This window comes from Cyanistes caeruleus, chromosome 1, assembly GCF_971803275.1.
Source record: "Cyanistes caeruleus chromosome 1, bCyaCae1.hap1.1, whole genome shotgun sequence".
Lineage (NCBI taxonomy): Eukaryota > Metazoa > Chordata > Aves > Passeriformes > Paridae > Cyanistes > Cyanistes caeruleus.
The window spans coordinates 144,129,843-144,153,455 of NC_141701.1; the positions used below are offsets into that span (position 1 = coordinate 144,129,843).

General features: G+C 38.6%; 1 protein-coding gene across 2 annotated transcripts in view; it reads left to right on the forward strand.

Moving 5' to 3' along the window:
• PTPRN2 (protein tyrosine phosphatase receptor type N2) overlaps nt 1–23,613 on the forward strand; it is a 635,529-nt gene that overhangs the window by 606,699 nt on the left and 5,217 nt on the right. For both annotated transcript variants that reach the window (XM_086865041.1, XM_086865050.1), the window contains 3 exons: nt 1,447–1,500; nt 3,508–3,572; nt 19,458–19,531. In XM_086865041.1, coding sequence (XP_086721167.1) covers nt 1,447–1,500; nt 3,508–3,572; nt 19,458–19,531 — 193 coding nt within the window. The remainder of the gene's footprint in view (nt 1–1,446; nt 1,501–3,507; nt 3,573–19,457; nt 19,532–23,613) is intronic.

Genomic DNA, 23,613 nt, shown 5'->3' on the forward strand with positions numbered 1-23,613 from the left:
TAAAGGAAAACCCTACAAGAACTTAATATTATTCTCAGGTTTGGTTAGAATCTTCAGTAACAAAAAGAAGAATGTAAAAACATGGTTTCATGGGATATCACCAGTACCTCCATAGCCCATTTGGGTTGAGTTCCAGGTATCCCAACACCCTGTCAGAAGTTTAGGCATCTTCAGGCTATACTATAAGCAGTGTTTAAAGATATGTGCATGTTTTCACAGCACAGATGTTAGTGAATAGATGAACAGCCAAGAACTAAATGATTCAGTAGGTTAGTTATGCTTTAAAATTCATAATAACATCACACCACTGTTGTCAAATTTCAGCAGCTCCCTTTAGTTTAGTTAATCAGGATCCTGTGTAGCATTTACACTGAGCTAGGGGACTATTAGAGCACCCCTTGGAAGCTGCCCTATGAAATTATTTCATAGGAGACCTAGCTCCAGTAAACTCAACCATCTCATCAAATAATTTGAATGAAAGGTTCTGATTTCTTGAAGCAATGCTTTCCCATTTTAGCCTTTATTCATCTTGCCTTGTTAACATATGTGTGCATATTTTATAGGTTTTTGGCCTGTAACGTACTTGACATGCAAAATACATCCTAGAGCAAAAGAGAGGGCTTGGGATTTTGGTTTTTGTAAGGCAATTTAAATAGATTTAAACCAATTTTGTAGGCTCTATTCTTAGACTGAGTATCTTGGTTTGCTTCAGCACTAGTTAATTCCTTCATTGAGTTTACATATCAGCTGACCTGTTCTGTGGCTGTACTTTTATTGATTGCTTTCACATATATTCACATTTATTGATTGATTTCACATATATTCTCTTGCCACTGAGAATGTTTAACCAGGAAGCTGTCAAAGACAACAATGTGTAAACATTAAATATATAACACTTTTGCAATAGAACCAAAGCTTACTGATGGGTTTAGTTATCTTTACTACAATAAGATTATATTTTAGGATTTTTAAGAAGTGTTTGAGGAGATTTGGCATTTGCCTTTATGGGAAGAAGTGGTGTTACAGATCAGCACACGTTGTACAAAGTGTAGTGGAATCGCCTTTTTTAATTTTGTATTCAGTTTGATGTCCCTTGATATTTCTTTGAGCAAGCTTATGAACTCAAAGTTGGCCTCAAAATCAAGGGATCTCAAGATAATCTTAGTTTTGGAGCTAAGACATGAACCATTTGAGAAAATTGCTCATTTGTTTTGCCCAGACAACAGTAATAATGGAATGTTTTCTGGGATTTCTCAGGCACCAAACCAGAATCAAACTTTAAACAAGATTATCTGTCTAACAGCTTGTTATATTAGGAAACTATCAACCTGAGTATTTCTTTAAAGACATCAATATATGCATTTTCTTATTGCTTATTTTTAATAGTTGGCTAAAGAAACATTATATAATATGCTTAATTAATTTTTTGTGTCTGTTTTATTTCAGAAAAGTAAACAAGTGCTACAGGGGTCGCTCTTGTCCAGTAGTTGTTCATTGCAGGCAAGTACAATTTCTAAAATAGCTTTAGAGACATCTGTATGTGTAAGAATTTAACATAGATATAAGCGAAGTGGGCAAATTAAAGCTTTACATGAATCACTACAGTAAGGTAGGCTAAAAGTTTTAAGTATAATTCAGCTGAGTGTTAATACTATTTAATACTCAGGATCTGTTTTCATCATAAAATTATCCTTCCATATGATTTTTTTAGATGTTGAGCCATGACTTAACAATGTATGGCCTTGCTTTCTAGTATAAGTAGCACTTCAATTTCATACATCTCCTTCAAAATTAGAGATGTTCTTTGCATGCCCTCCTAATTTAGTCTGCTTAATTTTATTAACACTCAATTATGTTTTATTTCTTCTTTGCTTGTTTTTAGTGATCAGGGTAAGAGGGCAATGTCAGGGAGTGGAAACCTGCCCAAAGACTGAGCGATTTTTTAAGCACAGAGTATTTTTAGGCCTGACAATGTGATAGATGCACACGAAAGCTGTCGGGCAGTTCATTGGAAAAGTTTGCCATAATAACATTAATGTTGAGTTTTGCCATTGGAGGTTCTCTTATTTACCAAAAATATCCTTGTAGATAATAAAGACAGAGAAACAGCCCTGCTAAGAGGCAGGTTGTTTGCCATGTGGCACTTCACTTTGGATGGGAGTGAGGAGGGAGGGGACGTGTTTCTCACATGTGGCTCAGCCGAGTGAGGATGCAAGGAGCTGAATGCTCCAGAGGGGGCTTGTGGGCATTGCCTTCGGGAAACATGAGAAAAGAACTATTTGATGCACAATGAACAGCCTTCAAGTTGCTCTCTCTTTCCTTACTGTGATGGATGGAAATATCTACCATGAGCTCAGCAGTTTTTGTTTTCATTGGGCCTGATTGCTGTCTTGTCTCTCATTATTCAGCTTAACTAATAAGATTGTGTCTTTGTTCCCTTCATAGACAGAGAAAAAAAAATTATTACCACTAGCTCCTTTTCTCTAAACAGTGATCTAGTAACTGAAAGAAAAAAAATCTCTGTCTACAGAAATTAAGTTTCATAGTCTGCCCGTAAAAAGAATGCAATAACGTGCTTCATGCTGTTCTATTATTTTTTTCTTTCGTTAATTCTTGTACACAAATTGAGCTATCAATAAAAATAATGGCCTAATTAATAAAACTACATACCAGCCTAATGGGTCACACATGCACCTTTGTAAAAATTTTGGGGAGTGAAAGAAAAAAAGCTTTTACTTAAAGTCTTAATTATGTTTGCTAACAGCAGCTCTAAAAGAGCATCACGCTGGCAATTACACGTTGCTCTCTGAAAGGGACACAAGCTGCATTCAGATTAGGGAGCTTTCCCCCTCCCGAGGCTTGGGTCTCACATCTCTGAGGAAGGGCTATTGATACACAAAATTTAAGGCTATTTCTTAGGAATTACAAGATAATATTTCTTTCTGGCCATTGCTACTAGGGAAGAACTAAAGGGAAAAGTACAGAGAAAAAATAAACCACTCATATATAGTGAAGACTGCAGTCCCTCAGTAATCAAATATTTGTTCTTGAGCAGATTTATGCGTTCCCTCTGACCACTGCTTTCAAATACAATGTGCAGCATTTTTTACTGTTCTGGATAATGTTCTTGTCAAACTTACTGGGAGTTTTTCATCTCATATATAAGTGAGTGTAAGGTCACTATCTGTACACTTCTTGAATAGAAATGGTATTCAGGTTTAGGGTTTTCCACTATTGTTTAAAATGTTTTTCTTGCATAAATACAACTTGGCTTAAAAAATCAAAACAAAGCCCTGTTATCCATGCAGGGTAGTAGTTAATCTTCCACAACCAGCTTGTGTTTATTCAGTGTAAGCTTTCTCTACCCTCTCAGTACCCTCCTTTAACCCCTCATTCTCTCCTCTCCCACCATGTGTGACACTATGACATTAAGGGCAGGTATCTTCATGTTGAGTCTAGATGCACATTGATAGGTTTTATTTTTTCTTTTCCCTTTTCTGTTGGCAGTGATGGTGCGGGAAGAAGTGGAACCTACATTCTAATTGACATGGTTCTCAATAAAATGGCCAAAGGTGAGAATTGAAAGGCTTGTTACTTCCTCAGTACTGAAAAATGTGCTTGTGTTGCCATGACAACAGTGGGGGAGCAATATTCACAGAAAATCTGAGAATAAATTAGAGGCAAATTGTACTCTTTCCTGAATGTTCTGTAGTTTTATTTTCATACCTAACGCAAATGCTTTGTGAATGAGAGGTGTGTTTGTGCTGTTGAGAAGTATTTGAATTTTTAAATTTATCATTTAAAATAGTTATTTCAGTTTTTTCAAGAGATGCCTTGGGGCTGTACAACCCTCATTTAGGGCCTGGGCTGTGTCATGGCTGTTGCCCAGTCCCCTGTCACTTACCCCACCACAACAGTCAGATGTGATTATTTTCCTTTTTGGAGCTGCCCATTGCCACCAATGTGTGTCGAAGTGGTGGTGCCAGACAGGGCCTCATGTCTGCCACAGATTTGTTTCTTACAAGGAAAAAGGCTGTAGTGGACAGGACAGAGGACTATAAATAATATATATATAAATAATAATTGAGAAAATAAATCTCAATTTCCAATTCTAGCACTATCTTTTGGATATTGAACAATGTATTTAACTTTTCTGTTTCTTAAAAGTCTCATCTGTGGTATGTAATTTTATGAAGTGGGAAATAACCCGTCAGCTGAACATAAACTTGCTTGTTAAAATGAGCATTCTATAGATTCTCTAGAGATTGGGACCATTCGTGTTTTTTTTTCTTGATTGGTAAAATTGTTCATGGTGGGAAGTACTTGAGATGCTCTGAAATAATCTGTTAGAACTGAAAAAAATTTTAATACTGATTTTTAATAAGGAGGGTGAGAGTGAGCATGTAAATCTGACCAAATAAACAAAAATAAATTTGCCTTCATTGATTCTTAACCTGAGTTCTTAAGCCACATCTGGCATTATGCACACGTGTATTTAATGAGAAAGGATTAGGTGTAAAAACGTACTCATTTATAGAGAGAAACAATATTCAGTTCTTTGAATTCTAATCACTTTACATTTTTCGTTTAATATCTTCTAACACAGACATATTTTTATATGTAGTTTAAAAATACTCTCCATGCTTTGCAGTCATCTGCTGCTGCATCCTGAATATTCCAGTCCTCTGGGACATGGTGGCATCCGGTCCCGTTAGAAAGAAGATTTTAGCTTTTTTTTTTTTTCCCCTCCAGATTCTGTTAACATGTCTCATCAAACATGGACTGAATTTTCTGCCCGCAAGCATCATGTGGAACTTGCCACTGATGCTAAAAGAAGTTGTATGTTTGCCTTCTCCTTTGCGCTGTACTGAAAATAAATTTTTAAGTGGGATGAGATTAGTTTTTCATGCTCGTTGGAAAATAGGTTTTTGCTCTGTGAAGGAATATGGAGATATTTCCAATGCTTGTTACTTGCCACATGACAACCTAGACTTTAAAAATAGAAGCAATGGTACATAGTAAAATTAACGTAGACCTTTGTTAAGTGTTTGTTCACTCATTTCGGCCATCAGCAGTGAGAAGCCATAATGAAAACTGGTTTTAAAGTATGTGCAATTTATTGGCATATAGAAGTAAATGAGGAGTATTTTCTAGCTCGGGGCTTTCAGCCACTTAAGGGAGGGTTGACTTTGTTGTAAAAGCACTGAAGAATGCCATTTATTGACTCCATTGTACCATGTAATGTCAAATTCCATTTTAAGTGTGGGCTTAGCGCTTCACAATGCCAGACAAGTCATGTGAAACTGGCCAGAGAAAGGCGTCACAGGGCTTTTTGGAGATCGGTCACCCCCATTTTGTTCTTGACCTGCTCCCCTCTGCCCGTGGGGGTGTGCGACGCGAAATCCCCTGACCTGGTGCTTTGGCTGGAGTTTAAATGAAAGATCAAAGGGCAGAGCGGGCATCTCAGCCCTGCTGAGGTGGGCCTTTCCCAGGCTGTCACACTGTGCGGCCGCCAAAGGTTTTGTTCGGGCGGGAGCCGCGGCCCAGCCTGTGCGGCCGGGGCCCTCTTTGTCTGGCCTGAGAAGCTGGAGGCCCAGGTTGAGGATCCAATGTTCATCAAATGATCAAAGGCCTGAAGCCCTGGACATGAAATCTTTCTTTCCATTTCCTTTTCTTAGAGAATGAATTGCACGAGTGGCAAAGAATGCCCTTTCCAAAGCTTTTATGCGCAGTGCGAGGGCTAACTTCAGAGTCCTTCAGCACTGAACATAAAAATGTAAGTGCACTTTCAATCTGGGCCCAGCTGCAGGGCCAGCATCGAGGAACCCTTCTTTCAAAAAGGCTTTTAAGGATTAAGGTCTTCAGTCTTTCAAAAAAAAAAAAAAAAAGCAAAAAAAAAAAAACCCAACCAAAAAAAAAAAAAAAAAACACCACCATGGACTTTTAAGAATAAACTTAGAATAATTTGAGTTTCTTGTTCCATGGTCTGGTTTATTAGAAAGTAGACAATAATGCATTTTTAAATCAAAGTAAATAGAGGAGTACTTAGTTTCAGCAGTGGGAAAGTAGAAAGCAATCAATAAATGCCTTGGCTCTTTAGTGGGGTCTTTAATAGGTTGGGCAAAGGAGCTCCTTTTTCATGTAATGATTTACTTCCCTGCATTCTCTTAGACAGTTAACTGTAAATGCCTTTGTCATTTACAATTCCTTCTACTGCTCATTGAATTAGTGCTAACACTTAGTCTATTAAACACGTTATAAATTCATATCTTCTACCTTGCTGTTTCCAGCCCTCGTATTATTTTAGATGCTGAAAACCACCAACAGGGGACCTGTTCCTAAAACCTCAAGCAGGGAAAAAGAAATGAAGTTGGGGAGAATTTTGTGTTTGACATCTGCCACATCAGTTTGATGGCCCCAACCCCTTTGAGGAAGTGAATTTTAAAGAATGAAAATTTAAAGAAGCAAAGCGTCTCAGCTCAGGGCACTTGGAGGACAGTAAAAGTTATTACCAAGGGCAGAAATTCTCCTGTGGTGTATTTGGGGGGTGAATTGAGCTGGTGGAAGGATGTGCAGAATCTCACAGGGGCACTGGGACAGATTTGCTGTTGGGACAGGTTCTTAATGAATTTCACTGTCCTCAGTGCCATAAATTCAATGACTGCATCTGTGCACTTATTCCTAAGATCCACATTAAATAATCTGAGATACTGGAATAGTCAGAGAGCAGCAGTGTCTATCTAGTGCTGTCATTCCTGTGTCATGTCAGCAGGAGCTTTCAATGCAAAGCATATCCTTTTGTTTCATTGTTATTTATTGTGCAGTTATTACTATTTTTTTTTCTTCCTAGCTTCATATGCTGTTGCCTAAAAAGTTTGGACCAGCTGAGGTCCCATTCCAACCTGGTGTTCTGTGATTCTGTGATATGCAGAGACCCTGATCCTGTACCCATCAAGGCAATAGGAAAAATGAAACAGTGTTGAATCTGGCCTTACAGTAACATATTTAAATACTATTTAACATGTTTCAACTATGACACCTATTTAATTATGATGACTATTTGTATATGGGTGCTAGAGTTTTAAGACAGTTACCAAATCACCTCTCATTTCTGTGACAGCCATCTTTGGACAAGCTTTAGTTTTGATTTAGAAGCTGAAAAGTGATTTAGTTCAGCCCATGTGCATTTTCATGATTTAAATAAATACAGAAAATGATAATGGATTGTTTTTGTAGATAACAATGCTTGCTGGATTTTTTGATAGGGACTGTTTCTCTGAGGCTGATTTCTGCTAAGAATTTCAGCATTCTTGATGTATTTACAAGTTTTATCCTTTGTTACTAGGGAAGATAAGATGATTTAGATTTAGTCTACTTGATATTTCTTCTTCACTCCAAACTCACACTAATGCTGAGCTGATCAGGTTGGGGTTTTTTTGTGATCTAGAGAAAAGTTGAGAATTTTCTCATTTCATCTCTTTCCCGCAGGCTTATTGTAGTGACTAAAAGTGTGATATATTGCAAGACATTTTTATTGAGTGTTTCTGGCACCGAAAAAAAAAAAAAAAAAAAAGAAGAAAAAAAAAGATGAGATTATGAGAGTCTTCCCACTTTAATTTTTCTGAACTGAGAGGCTTGGATAGTGTAGATAATAGTTTGATTTTTAGATATTCATCCAGCCAGCAGCTGCTTAGGGTTTGCTGACCATCCATTTTCTTGTGTTTGAACTAGCTGAAACGAGATGAGTCAAAGGGAAGGCGAATATGAATTTTAAAATCCTTTTAAAGTATTGATTTCCAAATTCTAAAACCCGGCAAAAAAGATTCGATTTAGCAAAGCTGAACCAACGGTTTATTCTCTTGCATTCAAAAGCTTGGATTATAATTGATGAGCACACACACTCTGGCTGGGGCTGGCTATGGAGGTTATCTCCCCAAGTCCTTTCCTTGCCCCTGCTACCCTATTGTCTGAGGGTCTTGTGAGTCAGCTCCTGAGCAGATGCAGTTTATACCGTGACATTTTAAGGCAAAACAAAAGATTCCTTAATTCGCCTTCTGACTCATCATGATCAAATGATTTGGGCTAATCTGAACCCTTGCTGAGGTTTTGCTTATCTGCTGTTTGGATTTAACAATCATAATGAAGTTGTGGGGTTAGCTCCTCTCTGAAAGGATTTTATGAAAGGAAATGCTTGCCCATACTCGTGTTAAAATGGATTCAATCTGCTTATTTTTGAGTCCTTATGCAAAGTCTGAGAAAATTCTATTGTTCTGTTGTGCCGATACAAGTCTAGAGCTGACTATTTCTGACATGCTTTTGGTGAATGAGGGAATATTTCCTCAGCCCAGGATCAAGCTTCTCCCATGAAAACGAAATTTAACATACTACATTTCATATAAGGGTTGATAAAATGTATAGTGTAAATGGGAGATTTATTTTTTCTGGCTTTTTTTAAGGTAGTTAATGGTTAGAGGGTCAAAAAGTGGGATTAGAAATAGGTGGTATTCTGGAAAAAAAATCGCAGCAGAAAAATTCAGGACTTAAAAATATAATTTGTTTTGAATTCTAAGTTTGAATTAATTACATGGCTGGTCTTTGAGATTTGGGTGAGGCAGATTATTATCTCTAGGAACACAGGAAAAAAATAGAGCCAAAAAATTAGGGTTTGCATTGTTTACTGTTGTGCTGTCCACAAGACAGCCTCAGTTCTCAGCAGCAGTAGTGCCAACCATGTAAATCTGAAATGCTGCTATTGCAGTTTCCAAAGGAAGGTGCTCGTGTCCATGTAAATGTATCGTATGTTATAAGGCCGCTTTTTCGAATGAGCTGCATTTATGTATTGTAACTTTTATGTAATGAGTTACCCTGGAAACACAATTAGGCAAATAGTGCTCGTTCTTGCAGCCTTTCCCTGCAGATAATTAATCACAATGAGAGCTGGGCCCCCAGCTACATGCACAAGTGTATGGGGAATGTGTAGGACAGTTTTTCACAATCCAGCCTGAGATGCTCAGCAAACTCTTACTATTTAGAAAAAGCTGTTTAAAACAGTGTTTATTTCCTTCAAAAAACACATTTGGATATATGATGCTTTAAAGCTTTTTGCATGTTATTGCCTTCATGGAGTCATCAATTAGTACTTCATAAAAGATAAAAATGTAGCATGTTCTACAAGCTTCTGTTCTGAAATGAATTAGTGACCATGGGGAAGGTGTTCTTGGTTGATGTTTCCCACTCTATGTTGTATGTTCTGCATTTTCAGGTGGTTTCCTTTACAGAATATAAAGATTTCAAGCAGAAATTAAACATGTTATTGATACAATTTCTTTAGCTCTTTTTTTTTTTCTTTTTTTTTTAATTTAGTGCTCAGGGATTACCCTAAAAGAGCCATATTTCTTGAGTTGTTTGCTATTCTGGGGATTTTATTGGAAACAATCTGGGAGTAGGAAAGTATGGTAGAAAGCAATCCTAATTATCCAGGGTTAGGGGCAAATGAATTGTGAAGAAAGACTGATCAGACATGGCTGTTCCTTGGGAGAGGAAACACGAAGGGGGGTCCCCATAGAGCACTGGAAGACCCTGAAAGAAATGTATTGATGTCAGTAAGCAGCTTGAGATAGTGACTAATTTGAAAACAAGAGGTCATTGACTGAAACTAAGGAGGAGACAAGCAGATAAGGATTTTGTGTGGCTTTTTTTCCCACAAATGGGTAGGTTAGGATATGGAAAAGTGAAAAAGCTAGGTCACAGAAGTACTGTGCTACTGCTTTGAAGGCAGCTGGGCACGTGTTTGGAAAAAGAAATTTATATATAGAGGGTAAAACCATTTCTTTTCTGGTAGCTAATCTCATGCAGCAGAGAAATGTTCAATTGACCAGTGGTGGTCTTCTGGCTGTAAAGGGTACAATTTGGTACCTGAAGTGTAGTTATTCCACAGTTTCTATAGCTGGACCAGTTTAGTCACTTCTAAGGATAAACTCTGTTTAAAAGAGTTTAAAGAATGAATCCATAACAGTTGCATCTTTTATTCAGGTCACTCCATGTACTGTCTCGTGAGAGCTTTGCCACCTACGTGCAACGTAAAATGAAAGTAATGTAAAATGTAGTTCTTACAATTTAATAGATTTATGTAGGCGAGCTACTTCTGTGTCTCCTGGAAAGAAAATGCATATTTTCCAAAGGGGACTGCAAGATTTTTTTTAAGGCCAAGTGAGACATGTTTTCATAAATGTCATTTTTGCAATAAGCATCTTAACTTTGTTCATGTTTGATTCGTCACATGGAGATCAACTTCATTTCAGGTAATGTACCAAGAGTTTCTGGAAGAGATACTTACTAAAAGAATCAAATCGTGTAAAACTCCATGGGAGCTGATCCTGGAAAACATCTATTAGCAGGAAGTAACAGCACATCCACAATACTTGCTCTGTATGTGCTGTGCGTGTCTAAATTCAACATGTAAGTTGAATTTAGATGTGTGCACTGGTATTTTCTACAGTGACAATAAGTGATTATGGGATATTTTACCCCATATGGGATAAAGCTCATTAACATCCATTTCTTTAGCAATTTTTCTGTAGTAATTTAGGCATATTCATTTTACTTTTAACTTGTGGGCAGGGTGGAGGAAATCTAATTGTAAAAGAGAAACAATTCCTATCATGTACAGAGTGCAATGTGACAATTCTCACACACTGGAAGTGAGGAAGGATTGGTCCTCAAATTAGCATCCATTTGCATTCAGTTACAGTGAGTGGTTTCTGCATGTTTTTTTTCTGAATTGACAAAGGATATTAACTTAAAAACTGACATGTCAGCAGTGAATTTCTATCCCTGCAAGGCTGTTAAAATCAGTGTAAAACTTTAGAAGCATTATTTTCCTGTATCATTTTTTAAAATATTAGACTGTGCCTAGGTCTTCCATCTTCAGTGTCAGCTTCCTTTGCATTGTGTACTGACAAAGCCATATCACATTTGTACATTTATTACATGCAGTCTTCAAGTATTAATACAAAATGTGTAAACAGTAACACATTATGTAATGCATATATGTAATGTACACTCTTTGTGTGCATGACTGTCACAATAATTTTAATTACTTCACTTTTATTACTTTAAGCACTCCCTTCTCCATTTACAGGCTTGCTTTGCCCATTGGGTACTTTTGTTGAAGTTGTTTTTGTTTGGTTTTCTTTTTAATAAAAGTAATGAAATTTTAATTTGGGTTACTGTTAGGTGCATAGAAGCACCTAATTGTCTGAAATTACAGACAATTCACTGACTCAGGCATAGGCTGGATCCATCCCTGACTACACACACATGCACACAGATTTTGTTCAGCTCAAAGAGTGAATATCATGAAAATGCCAACCTGAATACATTAATCTTTTTTGTTATCTTTAAAAGTGTACCCCTCACTAGGATTTTGCTGACACTTTTCTCTTTCCATGAAAAGCATCAAATGATCCTCCTGGCCAAGAGCAGAGCTACAGCAGCAGGCATCTGGATAACTACAAATGAAAATTGCTTTTAATTTTGTAGTTTCTAGCTGATGGTCAGGCCCCTTTTTTATCTCTAATACTTGCAAGTGTTTTTTATTTAGTGGCCACTTAGTCAATGCAAGTTGAAGGAAGAAAATGCTCTTGTTTTTTTTTTTTTGCAGCAGAGTGCTATACATGCAGCAGTTACTCTTAGGACACATTTTTCACTTCCATGGCCTTCACTACACTGTACTGCTGGTTTATCTTTTCATGGTGGTTCCATGTTGTCTTTCTTCTGTCAGTTCCCTCAAAATCACCAAATGTGGAGGTAAGGGAAATAGGGGAGCACAGATCTCAAACACCATAAGCTTTAGCATATTCTAGCACTTGTGAGCTCAGAAATGAAGAGCAGAAACTCAGCTCTTTTCAGCCCAGGTTCATTCCAGCTAACTTTAGGCACATAAAACATCTAGTGTTAAGCACCTCACCTAACCTAGTTGTCTGGGTCTCCTCAGTCATCAAGGAGAACGATAAGCACCTCTGGAGGATAATTCTCAGGCAAATGAATTGCCCATCAGAGCTTCCCCTCTCTCTCTTAGCTGTTGAGAGAAGAGATGACTAACTCCAATTCGAACTTCAAGGATGGCTGGAGTAGATGAGATGAGGTTGGGCCTTTGAGACTAAGCTAGTTAGTAAATATTACCGGTTTGCTATTAAAACTAATGGTCAGTGAAGAAGTGGTGTTACACTCCCCCTAGTTATGACCCTTTTCTCTTTAATCAGATTGAGTTTGCCCCTCATATGGTGTGATTAAATGTTTTGCTGCAACATTAAGTACTCAATGGGGCAAACACTTGCTGGGGCAGCTACATGAGCCTTCCTTTAGAAGCTGTCAGTGGGAAGCTGGAGGCATGTAGGACTTTAGGAGATTTGCAAATCTACAGCATATCTGTGCTATGTCCAGCTACATTAGACATTGGAAACAGAGTGGCTGTGACAGTGTAATAGTCCATGAGTGCTGATTTACCCTCTTAACTCACCAGAGAGGCCACTTCTGTCTCTATACACTGTGGCAGACAGAAGTGTAGATGGGTATGTTTGTGTATTAGGCTCCTGACAGACCTGGATCTATTTACTGTCTGTCCCTTTGTCTCCACAGTTCACTATCCCCTTCCTGTGGCAAAGCTGAATGCAGAAAAGGCCCAGAAAATCCAGTAGCAAAGAAAGCCTCTTTGTCAGGCTTCAGGTGGGGAGGGAAGAAAGGCAGCACAAAGCCGCTGCGCGCGAGTTTGCTTTGACCATGACGCACCGCTTTTAGACATGAGTCATGCAGCCATCACCCAAACATGACAAACACTTGCATTCTTCCTAAACACAGGCACACTGTGATGAGACAGCTTAGTGTCCTCACTGGCACTGTATTGTTTGCCCTTATTTTCCTTCTCAAGTGTATTTTTGCTGTTTCACATTATTACAAGTGTATCTTCCACAGCACTCCCGGCTGCCTGGGAATACTGAGCCGTGCAGGATCCGAGGCTAAAGGCTGCAAACACTAATTGGTTCTTTTTCAGCTTCTAGCAACAACAGCATAAAGAACTGTAGTAGGCACTGTTCCTTCAAGATTTTAACAAGCCAGTTTTTAATCATAGCTAACAAGTCCATTTGCCCTTCAAGGCCTAATTCAAAATCTATACAATATAATAAATATAAAAAGATGCATTAGGCAGGTAATATCTGACTAGAATGAAGCTGAATACTTTCTGCTACAAAAAGAAAGACATTTGACAGGTCATTTCTGTATTGCCCTTAGTACTCAATTTTTTTCTGTTGGGATGAATGCTTATTCCCACACTGATCATCATAATTTCCTTAAGGAGAAATGGTAGAGGTGCTAAGAGCCCCCCCTTTATAACTGCTCAGCATAACTCCTACCTCGTATATTCAGTATTGTGATCACTTTATGATCAAGGAGAACAGAAAGAGGGCTGAGAAAGGTGCAAAGGGTATTGGAAAAAAAAGTAAGAGGCTCTATCTAGGTCTTCACCCCTCTAGTGTCCAAGTACCTTATAATCATTAATGGATTTGCTTTCATAACAACTCATTAGATAGGAAAAAAAATGGTTCATTTTATAAATGATGGTGTGAAACACAGGGTGAATTTAATGATTTAGTCCAAGTGGTGCAGGAAGTCAAAGTCTCAGTCTGGAAGAGAGCTGAAATCTATCTAAACATAGCCCCTAATGACCAAGCCATCCTTTAGGAGTCACAGTAACAAATTTATAGCCATTCTGCAGAGTTATAATCATATTTTTTGAGAATATATGCCAGTAGATCTGGAAGTTTTTCCCAACTAGAAAAATCCTTTTTAATTTAATATTTATGAGCAAAATGTATTTGTGAAACATTCACAAAGAAAACTCTTCAGCTTGGATTATTTAAAAAGAAACCCCCCACAAATAACTGCTTTGATGAAGTATTTAAGCATCATTTTATTTTTATAAATACACAGAAAATTCAGAGCATCTAGAATCTAAAATATTCCTTTTAAGACAGAGCTTTAATATAAAATTCTATCAGTCTCACAGAATCTACACTGCACTTTTCATTAGTACTGAATAAAATAGAGCATTTGACTTTGCTTTCAGTGTATGTTCAAGTCTATTACATAAAAATCTCAAAGATTACCTTAATTAAGCTAAAACTTCTCATGCATTTATGTAACAAATGCTGATTGTTCTTGTAACTGGAAAAAAATAAAGCCAGTACATTTTCTGATGCGCAAACTCTGTAGTTTGCTGAACCTGAAAAAAACTTTTTAATTATATGCCTTCATTTTTTCTTCCCAGCTGATACATTTAAAGATTTTACTCCTCTTGACAAACATTGTCATATTTCTGTGCCATCATAGTGACAGCAGTACTGCTACAATGTGGAAGGGACCATCCTCCACGGAGTATTTCTCATGTGTCTTGTGCTTAGCAAAATAGGACCCCTGCCATGTCTAGGGGAATGAGAAAAGAGGGAAGCTTTCATTATTATAGTCATAAAAGTAACATTAGGTAATTAATGGTGATTTTAAATATTGTGAGCTGCTGGTCACCTCATGGAGCCTATTGCAGCAGAATTAGGCTGGGTTGTTATTTATTGCAGGAGAAAAGGGGAATTTACCCATGTTTTTATGACATGCTGGATACTCCACTTACACAACTGTCTAAGGGCAAACACTTTAACCCCTTGAGATCTGCTAATCAGGAGCACCAGCTGTTAAGTGCCAGCGTGCATCCAGCATTCATGCCTGCAGGGAGAGAGAGGGTTGCAAAGGATGTGACCCTAAACTTCAGAAACCGCTTCTCTCCTTGGGGGCAAAATATCATTCAGCTTGCATCTTCTCTTGTTTTCCTTTAGTTTATCCAGTTAATGTTCCTGATGTGAGTTGTTGTGCACTCACTGTGAATGCTTCAAGCCTTTAGGAAGATGATAGTTAATTACTGAAGTTAAAATCTGGCTTGCACTGGTGTGGAAGTGCTTTCAGAGGTATTTACTCAGCCAGCTCACTGAGCTGCTAGGGGCAGGGGAAGGCTGGCAGTATCTGGCTCACGGTGAATTACTGCAAGTGTATGTTCTGTTAAAAAAAAATAGCACATTGCACAGCCATTTTTCACAATACTGATGGTACAGTATTAGCTCAGTCTCACACTAAGTTACATTTGTATGTTCATTTAAAACAAGCAGTGAAATTCATTGTGAAAAAGCCTGTCACAAATACAAGCCATATTTATTCCCTGCAGAGTAAAATACAGTCAAAAGGTGAAAAAGCAGTTCTTTATTGTTTAAATTCTTCTTCTTTTATCCCTCTCTTTAGCTTCTGAAACCAGTAGCAGACAGATTGGTGGGAAGTGAAGAAGTGGTGTTACACTCCCCCTAGTTATGACCCTTTTGGGAAGAAAAGATAGAAATAAAAGATAGAAAATGCTGCCTTTTTGAAATATTTTGTTTTCTTTTCCAGATCTTACTCCAGCCTAGTATTTTTAACCCTTCCTGTAGATTACTTGTTGTATGACAATAAATTGACATCTGCATCTATTACCAGACTTAATAGTTTAGAAGCCTAAGCAAAACACTTCCAATAATTGGATATCCTTGGAATCAGTGGATCAAGCTCTTCCAGCTTTTGCTCTAAACCACTGCATCAAATTTAGTTTGTGTGTGGGCTTCCCAGATAAGCAGTGTTTCAAATGCCTTAGCAGTGTGTGGATATTTTGCGGCCATCTCAGTAAGAGCATGGCTTGACCCTAATGTCCTTAGATGCAATATCCTCTCTCCCAAAGTCATGTAGCATATGCTGTATGTTTGAAATGGCTCAAAAGCATAAATAAATTGTTATTGAGTACTATAGAATGTAATGCCATATTGTCATACTCCCAGATTAAAGGGAAAGCCTCAGCATGGCACAGAAAGTGTTGAATTTGTGTCAGATTTCAGCAAAATAATTCCAAAGAGAGTTGAAAGTTCATGCTGCACTTAAACACTGAGCTCTTCTCACCTGTGAAGGCAGGTTGGGTTCAGACCTCCCTTTGTGCCTTGAAAATCTCTTTCTTTGTCTGTGTCTGTCACCAGAAAACTTTTTACAGACTATTGCACATGCCAGTGGTAGTGAGCTGAATTTACATAATCCAGCAGCAGAGTATCCTAAGCTTGAATAGAAAAAAGCCCTCATCACAAAATGAGGTTTAATAGAGGACTAACAATATATATTTAAACACATTTGTTTTAGTCACAAAAAGGGAATAGATGCAGAACATGGAGATGCAGAGGAGGAAGAGAGGCTTACTCATGTAGAGAGAGAATAACTCATGCTGGCTTTTTCCTATGCCATTGATTTCATCTCCTGTCCTGTGAATTTTCTTGTTCTGAGATGTTTTTATTCTGAAACAGTGTCCTGCCTTTGCAGCACTAAGTTTCATTGATCAGTCTCTCCAGGCACTTACGTATTTCCCATCACCATAGTATCCAAGGCATTCAGAGGTGATAAAAATGGTGTAGCAAACCAATCCGTGTGCCTGCTTTGGATCGTCTCTAACCTAATGGCATCTCAACAAGACCCTTGATTTGCTCTGCTTTTCCTTAAAATTACCTATGGCTGAGGATATTACAAATGCTTTTGGGTGACCTGCTGATCACAACCCATGGACTGGGGACAGTAGTCAGTAAAACTGGTGTTTTAGGGATTTTACTGACAAAACATTTCAGAACGAGCTTCCCATTAAACACAACAGCCCACTAGGACTGTTCTTACATTCCAGAGCATGAATATGCTTTTGTGTTTTGCTAAATCAGGATTTTTTAATCAAGTGTTGTTCATACTATTAGTCATGTCATTCCCTTAATGATGATAAAAAAGCAGACGTCGGTTCACTAGTAAATGCCTGCAATCTGCATCACAGAAATGGAGGAATTAACTCTTTCAAAGTAAACTCAGAAGCCTGTCTGGCCATTGAAGAGTGTATCTATGTCTTGTCATAAGCCTTTTCTCTTTTTGTCCTGTGGGTAGAGTATTTTCTCTATAAATAAAGATCATTCCTCAGTGGTGGGGGGGCCATACATGTTTACAGTCATGAGTACCTGAGCGTGCCAGCTGCAGTGGGAGGATCTCTGGGTTCACCCTTGCAGGGTACACATGGGAAGCTCAGAACTGTGGTTAACCTTGTCCATGGATGACAGTGTCTTAAATATTTTTCATATCTCAATTTCTGAAAGGAGAATTCCTCTTAACTTTGAACCAAGATGCTACTGGAATGTTTTATTTCCTGGTAATCAAACAAGGCTACAAGTGAGGCTGCAGTACTCTGCAGTACTCTGCTTCCATCCATAGCTGTGGTGGAACAGGAAAATCCCACCTAATTGCACATGTATGTGTGAGAGTAAACACTGAAGAGAGCTACTGTGTTACTCCAGTGTTAGGGTTTGTGATGAGGGTTCCTTTAGTGAAGCTTTCCAGATGAATTGCCACTGCAAAACCTGCAACAGATTTAAGGTATAATTACTGTCACTGTTATCAGACTTTACAGCATATGTAAGTATTGCTTTGCTCTGTTGTAAGAAGATTTGGGGGGTTTTAATTTTAAAATAAAACATTCTATTTTTTTTCAAAGCTCATCCCTGTAAATCCTGGGGAGTAGTGGGGAGCAAAGGGCATGCAATGTCCCAACCCATGGTAATTAGCAAAACTGTCTGTCAGATACCATTTCTAAGTTGTTGCTATTATATTTACTGAATGAATTAATTCCATTTTTTTTTTATGATACAGTTGAAGAATATATTCCAAATCAATTATTCTTGTAGAGTTGATGTTATTTTTAAATGTAATTTCATATATTTTATCAAGGAAACCAAATGAAATCATTCACTATTCACTGCTTTTCTGAATTTTTTAAAAGATCATGCTGGGCTATAAAGTTGAATTGGGTAAATGATGTTTGTGTGATGTTTGCATTGATATGAACCCAACTACAGGTAGATAAGCCCTTAAATTATAAGAGTTGTAGGAAGAGTGGTAAGTGTTGGGTCCAATTCTCCAAATCCTGTTCTGGGAACTCAGCAAGTATGTGTTCTAGACATGTTACACTGCAGCAGCAATGCTCTAGGTCCAGGGCCCACAGGTTGGCCACTGAGACCCCCGTGAATATTTGGGGATATTTACATGCCTCCAGAAGGAAGTCCCAGATTGGCAGAGGGTGACCCAGGAAATTTGTAGGACCAGGCCATGGGAAGCAGTTGACAAATCTTGATAGCACACCACTGAGTATCCCTTAAAATGGAGAAGATTCCAGAATTGTGGCAAATCCCTGCCCTTGATAAACCATCCAGTGACAAAAGTGAATGGACAAAGGAGGAGAGACTGTAGGTCAACAGGTTTCCAAGTTCCTGTAGTTATGGGCCCACATCAGCCCTAGGAGAATGAACAGCCAGCCAGGGCAGTAGGACATAGTGGAGCAGAGATGGGGAAGTTACACTTGCATTAGGATGACCCTCTGCCCATCTGCCTGGTGCTTTGGTACCGTGAGATGTTCCCGCAAGGTGCAGAAGGGAGCAGGTACAAGAAAGCCAAATTCTGCAGGACCAAAATCCCAATTCCTTCTCAATCCCTTCATAAAACATCAGATTAGGCAGTTAAGGAAAATTAAGAAGGTAGTCTTGAAATAGCAGTCACTGGAGGAAATTGAGGAGGAAATCAGCATCTCCCTGTCCCCTTCAGTGCTCTAGTCTTTGTGGATTATAAGAAAGGGAAGAGGCTCAAGGGCTCATTTTGATCTCCATAGTTCATATGCTGAAAGAAAGTTCCTCTGTGTGCATGGGGCAGGGAGCAAGTCCCACACCAGTCAGGCTGTCTGTGCCTGTTTCTCGTGCCCTGGTGCTGCTGACAGCTACAGGGCAGCCATGTCCAGACACCTGGAGAAGAACCTAAAGAAAATGCCATAGACTGGCCAGGTGAAACTGTGACCACACAGCAAGGTGATCTGACAGGTTCTGAACCAGGAAGCCACAGACAGGCTTTATGGATGTCAGCTGCAGGTGACAAAAGGTCACCTAAATCTTGTTTTTCCAGCATTAATCTCTGTGTGGTTCAGGCCCTTAATTCAGTGCACACTCTTAGGGGTGACAATGGGATGCTCAGTGGCATTGCTGTGACATACACTCAGGTTCCACAGAATATATTCTGCTCTAGGTGCAGAGACATTTTTAAGAATTTGTTTTTCTCTGGCTTCTCTTGAATTAATGTTAGTAAAAGGTGCCCCAACCTCTTATTTTTCTATATGAAGACAAAAATTGCAGCTGCCTGCCTAGTCTGCTGAGAGATGGATGTAATAATTTTCAATTGGACTGTTAGCCCAAAGGGAACCCGATAGCAAGAGATTGACAGATGCAGCATGGATTATCTTGTGCTCTGAACTCAGCCCAATTTGTGGTTTGTTGCAGGTGCTAAAGAGATTGATATTGCTGCTACCCTGGAGCACTTGAGGGACCAGAGACCAGGCATGGTCCAGACAAAGGTACTGTCAATAAATCCACTGGGATTTTAAATACATTAAAGGTCTTTCACAGTAGTTGTTTTCATGACAGAAGAGAGAGGGTATGACCTAATTTAACGCAGGTCGCTTGCTGATTACTCTGTTTGGCTCCCTACCAACTGAGGTTTATTTATGCTGAAGATTTATCTAGGTTACTTTCTTTGGTGTTTACTGTTCTTTCTTGTAACATCTCCAACATCTATCTTGATTACCATATATGAAGGGCAGTCAAGACAACAATCTATAGCCTGCTAAAGAAAATGTGCATTTGAAAAAATGTTCTTGCTTTCATCCTGAACTATGGATTATTTTCTTAGAGTATCTGTGCTGAACTGTGCATGTAATATTTTTTTTAAAGCTTCTACTCATTAAAGAGAATGTAACTGCTGCATTTGATACTTTTTTCCTGGAAAAAAGACCCCAAAAGTTTTGAATTAAAGAAAATAAAATTTTGCAGGGAATCAAGTAATTTTTAGTATCTTTGAATGGAAATTATCATGCCTACAGCCTTTATGGATGTAAAATGGTAACTATATTCTTATACTTTGGTGAGATGAATGCCATACTCTCAAATTCCTGTCAGTTGTAATAGTTTTGACATTTTTCCACAATGTAAAACTTCTAAACATAGTAGCTGATGGTGTAATTCTAGTCCCTTAAATTAGAAATTAAACTTTCTGTTATTAACAGTTCCAGTGATGTATAGAATGATATTCTGGGATATGTGCTGCAAGTTAAGAGCTGCAAATATGACAATAAAGAAACTCTTTCATGGTATGGAGTGAAATAAATCTGTTTATGGCCTTATAAAATAACAAAAGATAGTTATAATTCCAAACTGAGTACCAAGAGCAGTGTGACAGCACTGTGTCTTGGCCAGGCTGGAACTGATAGGAAATTCTGCAGTGTTTAAGGAGTTGAAATTGCTGAGGGGAAAAGGTGAAATAAATGTGTGTTGCAGGAATCATAGGTTCATAATTTTTTCCTGAATCTCTTCTCAATCATGCTATTTCCCATTAATACTAGGGGAAAATACTGCTGAAGAACAGCTTGGGGAGTGTTAATTATTATTTACAAATTAAGTAAGAGCATGAAAAATAAAGATGAGCTAGTCAAAATTAATCTTTATCTGCAAGGAAGACAGAAAATTGCACAAGTCTTTCTTCTGCTTTGATTATTCAGACTGAGAAAAAAAAGGCAAATAGCACACAGTATCCAATGTCATTTGTATTTACTCTGAGGTAAGATGCAAATTTTGGACTACTCTGAGAATGCATTCAAAAAGCAGCTCTGTGGCAACATAGAGCTCAGATTCCAGTTTCCTTTTCAGGGCAGAGAAATTATGGCTTGTTGCCTTCAACAGAAGGATAAAACATCACTCCAGAACCAAAGAATGAGGTTATGTGAACAACTTCTCCTACTTAGCTCAGCAATAGTTACCTGAGTTCCATGAAAATCTCCCTCAAGACATGTTTTTTCCCTCTAAACATTTGTCTGGAAGAGCTCCAGAAAACAAATGTATCCTGTGTTTTCATCCAGGATGAAAAATTTTCTCAGGATGTTGCTTATCTCTCCTCTTGCTCCTTCTTCCATCATTGTCATTTTCTCAAAACCACCCAATTCACTTATTCAAGCTAATGTCTTGCAAATTATAAATATCTGGTTATATGCTAGCAATGCACGATCCCCAGAGAATTTATCTGATGGATTTAAACAAACCCTTGTGCTTTCCCAACTGAATACAAATGAGGAATATTAGACTCTTGAAGTAATTTAAAACGATGGATTAAAAGTCAGGTTAGAAATGCCAATTACAGAATATCCCTAGGCAAAATAAACACCAACTTCCTTCAGCAATGTTATTGTGTTTCCAGCAGGCAGCGCTCCACCTTTCCAAGAGGCACGGGAAAGATTTGTTTGCAGCATTTTGTCTTCTGGAAGAGATCTTTAATTCAAAAGCACTGTATATAATAAATTGTAATGAAATTATCATAACGACATTCTGCATTTCTGAGAAGTGTAATCGCGGTTTGTGGGTTTGTTGGATTTTTTTTTGCAGGGGAATCATAAAATAGAATTGATATGTCACATGTGAGAAGAAAAAGTAATGAAGGAGGAAGTATATTCTCTGTGATGGGAAAAATATATATTTCCTTTTTTTTCCTGTCTCCTATATCCTCTCACAATCTATAATAGTAGATAGATTCCTTACTGTGTTATATATCCTAGATAAACTCACTTTGTTTTCCAGGGAATTTTTATCTGTAGACTTAATGAAACATAGCAATGGTTATTTTTTTATTAAGTATATTCTTGTCACCTCTGCATTATAGATAAACTGACAACAGAGAATGTCTGACCAGCTCTGTTTTCTAGGCAAAGCTAGATGTTAAAATTCATCTCTAGGCAGCCTTGCATCTGCAAATAGAATATGTGAATGGCACTGTAGCGGTACAAAACAACAAACCAAGCTCCTTTAAAAATTACTGACATTAATTTGCTCTAACTTTTCAGTTGTCCTCATGGAGAAGTGTGGAAGGTGTGGGGGGGCTTTTCCTGAGAGGGTGGTGATGCACATCAGTGGATCTGATCTCCCTGCCTTTCACCTGGGTGTGTTATGCAGAAGGATGGAGGGGGAAGAGCTCAGCTGCACCATCCCTGACAGGCCATGTCCCCACACATCTTGTGTCTGCTCTCCCATCCCCTTTACTGCAGTCAGTTTTGAGCTCTGGCTGTGCAGATTATGCTCTGTAAATTGTTTTGCCTCAGTTATTAAGGTCACACCTCCTGTTGCTCAGTCCCAGGGAGAAGCAGACACTCTTCCTCAGGCTTTTTGAACTGGTACAAGCACCCAGTTTGGTTCTGCCCCAGCATGTCCCATATATGCCCTCTCTGACCCAGCTGCTCTCCAGCTTCTCTCACACACTCATTGTGCTCCAGTTAAAATACAACTGATGCTCCTGGATGGCCCCCAGCATTCCCAGTGTTTCCTTTAATTGCAGAGACCTTAGACAGTGCAGGGAGCCTTAGGCAGTCATGCACACCATGTTCAGTGCCTACTAGGGATGAGTCCTACTCTTTAGGGTGAATTGATGTCTGATTAAAAGCTGTTGGCTGCAGTCCAGCAAGTGTACATGGATGCCACTTTGACAGCACCAAGCAGACAGCAAAATTCTTGAATGGCAGTGTCGCTGAGAAATTATTCTGAGTTTTGTTCTGCTTTTTCTGCCCTGGCACAGTTCCCACCATTGCTTCTCTGAAGCATCTCCACATGGGAGCTGACTGCAGTCGGGTAAAGCAAGGCAGAGAAGACTGGCACTGGATTGCAGGAATTAAGAGTCAGCTGCCTTTCTGAACTATGAGCTGTACATCTGTAGTTTGTTCTTTCATCCTTCCTGTACATTTCTGTGGTTAAATGAAACACTGTGGAAAATTAATGTTACTGGTTTTGGGGGTGTTTGTGTTCTGTAACCATCCCACAGCATCCCTGGCAGCACCAGCTGAGGGGCTGGAGGTACAGACCACCAGTTTCCTAATGGGAGACACAGACAGTATCCCAGCAGTGATCATCTCAAACCTGCATCCTTAGAGTCAATTCCTCAGCAGCTCTTGAACCCAGCTGCCTTAAACCTCTGGAGTACTTCCAGAAAATCCGGGAGTTTTTCCACAGTTCTTACCTGGTCTTTGATTTGCCTGCATTTTGAGAAAACTTCTCACTGAAAAGTCTCAAACTCCAAATCACCCTGTCAGTTGTTTCAGTAAGCTAAATTACGGAGAAAAAAATTTCTTGCTTGGAAAATATAGCACCTGTTAACCTTGAGGTTAACTTTAAAACTGCTTTGTCCTTCTGTAGGACTACACAGTTCAGGAGTGTGCTAGGGTTACTCTTAGAGTTCATGACTGTGTCCTTCACACCTCTGCCAACCCAGCACAGAAGCTTGTAAATCATTTTGGTGCTGAGGTTACAGTAAATTAATAGCAGAGAAAAGCTGTCTCAAATATTTCTTATATAGGAGTGGTCTTAACAAAATTGAGTAATTTGTGAGTGTGGGAAGGACATTAAA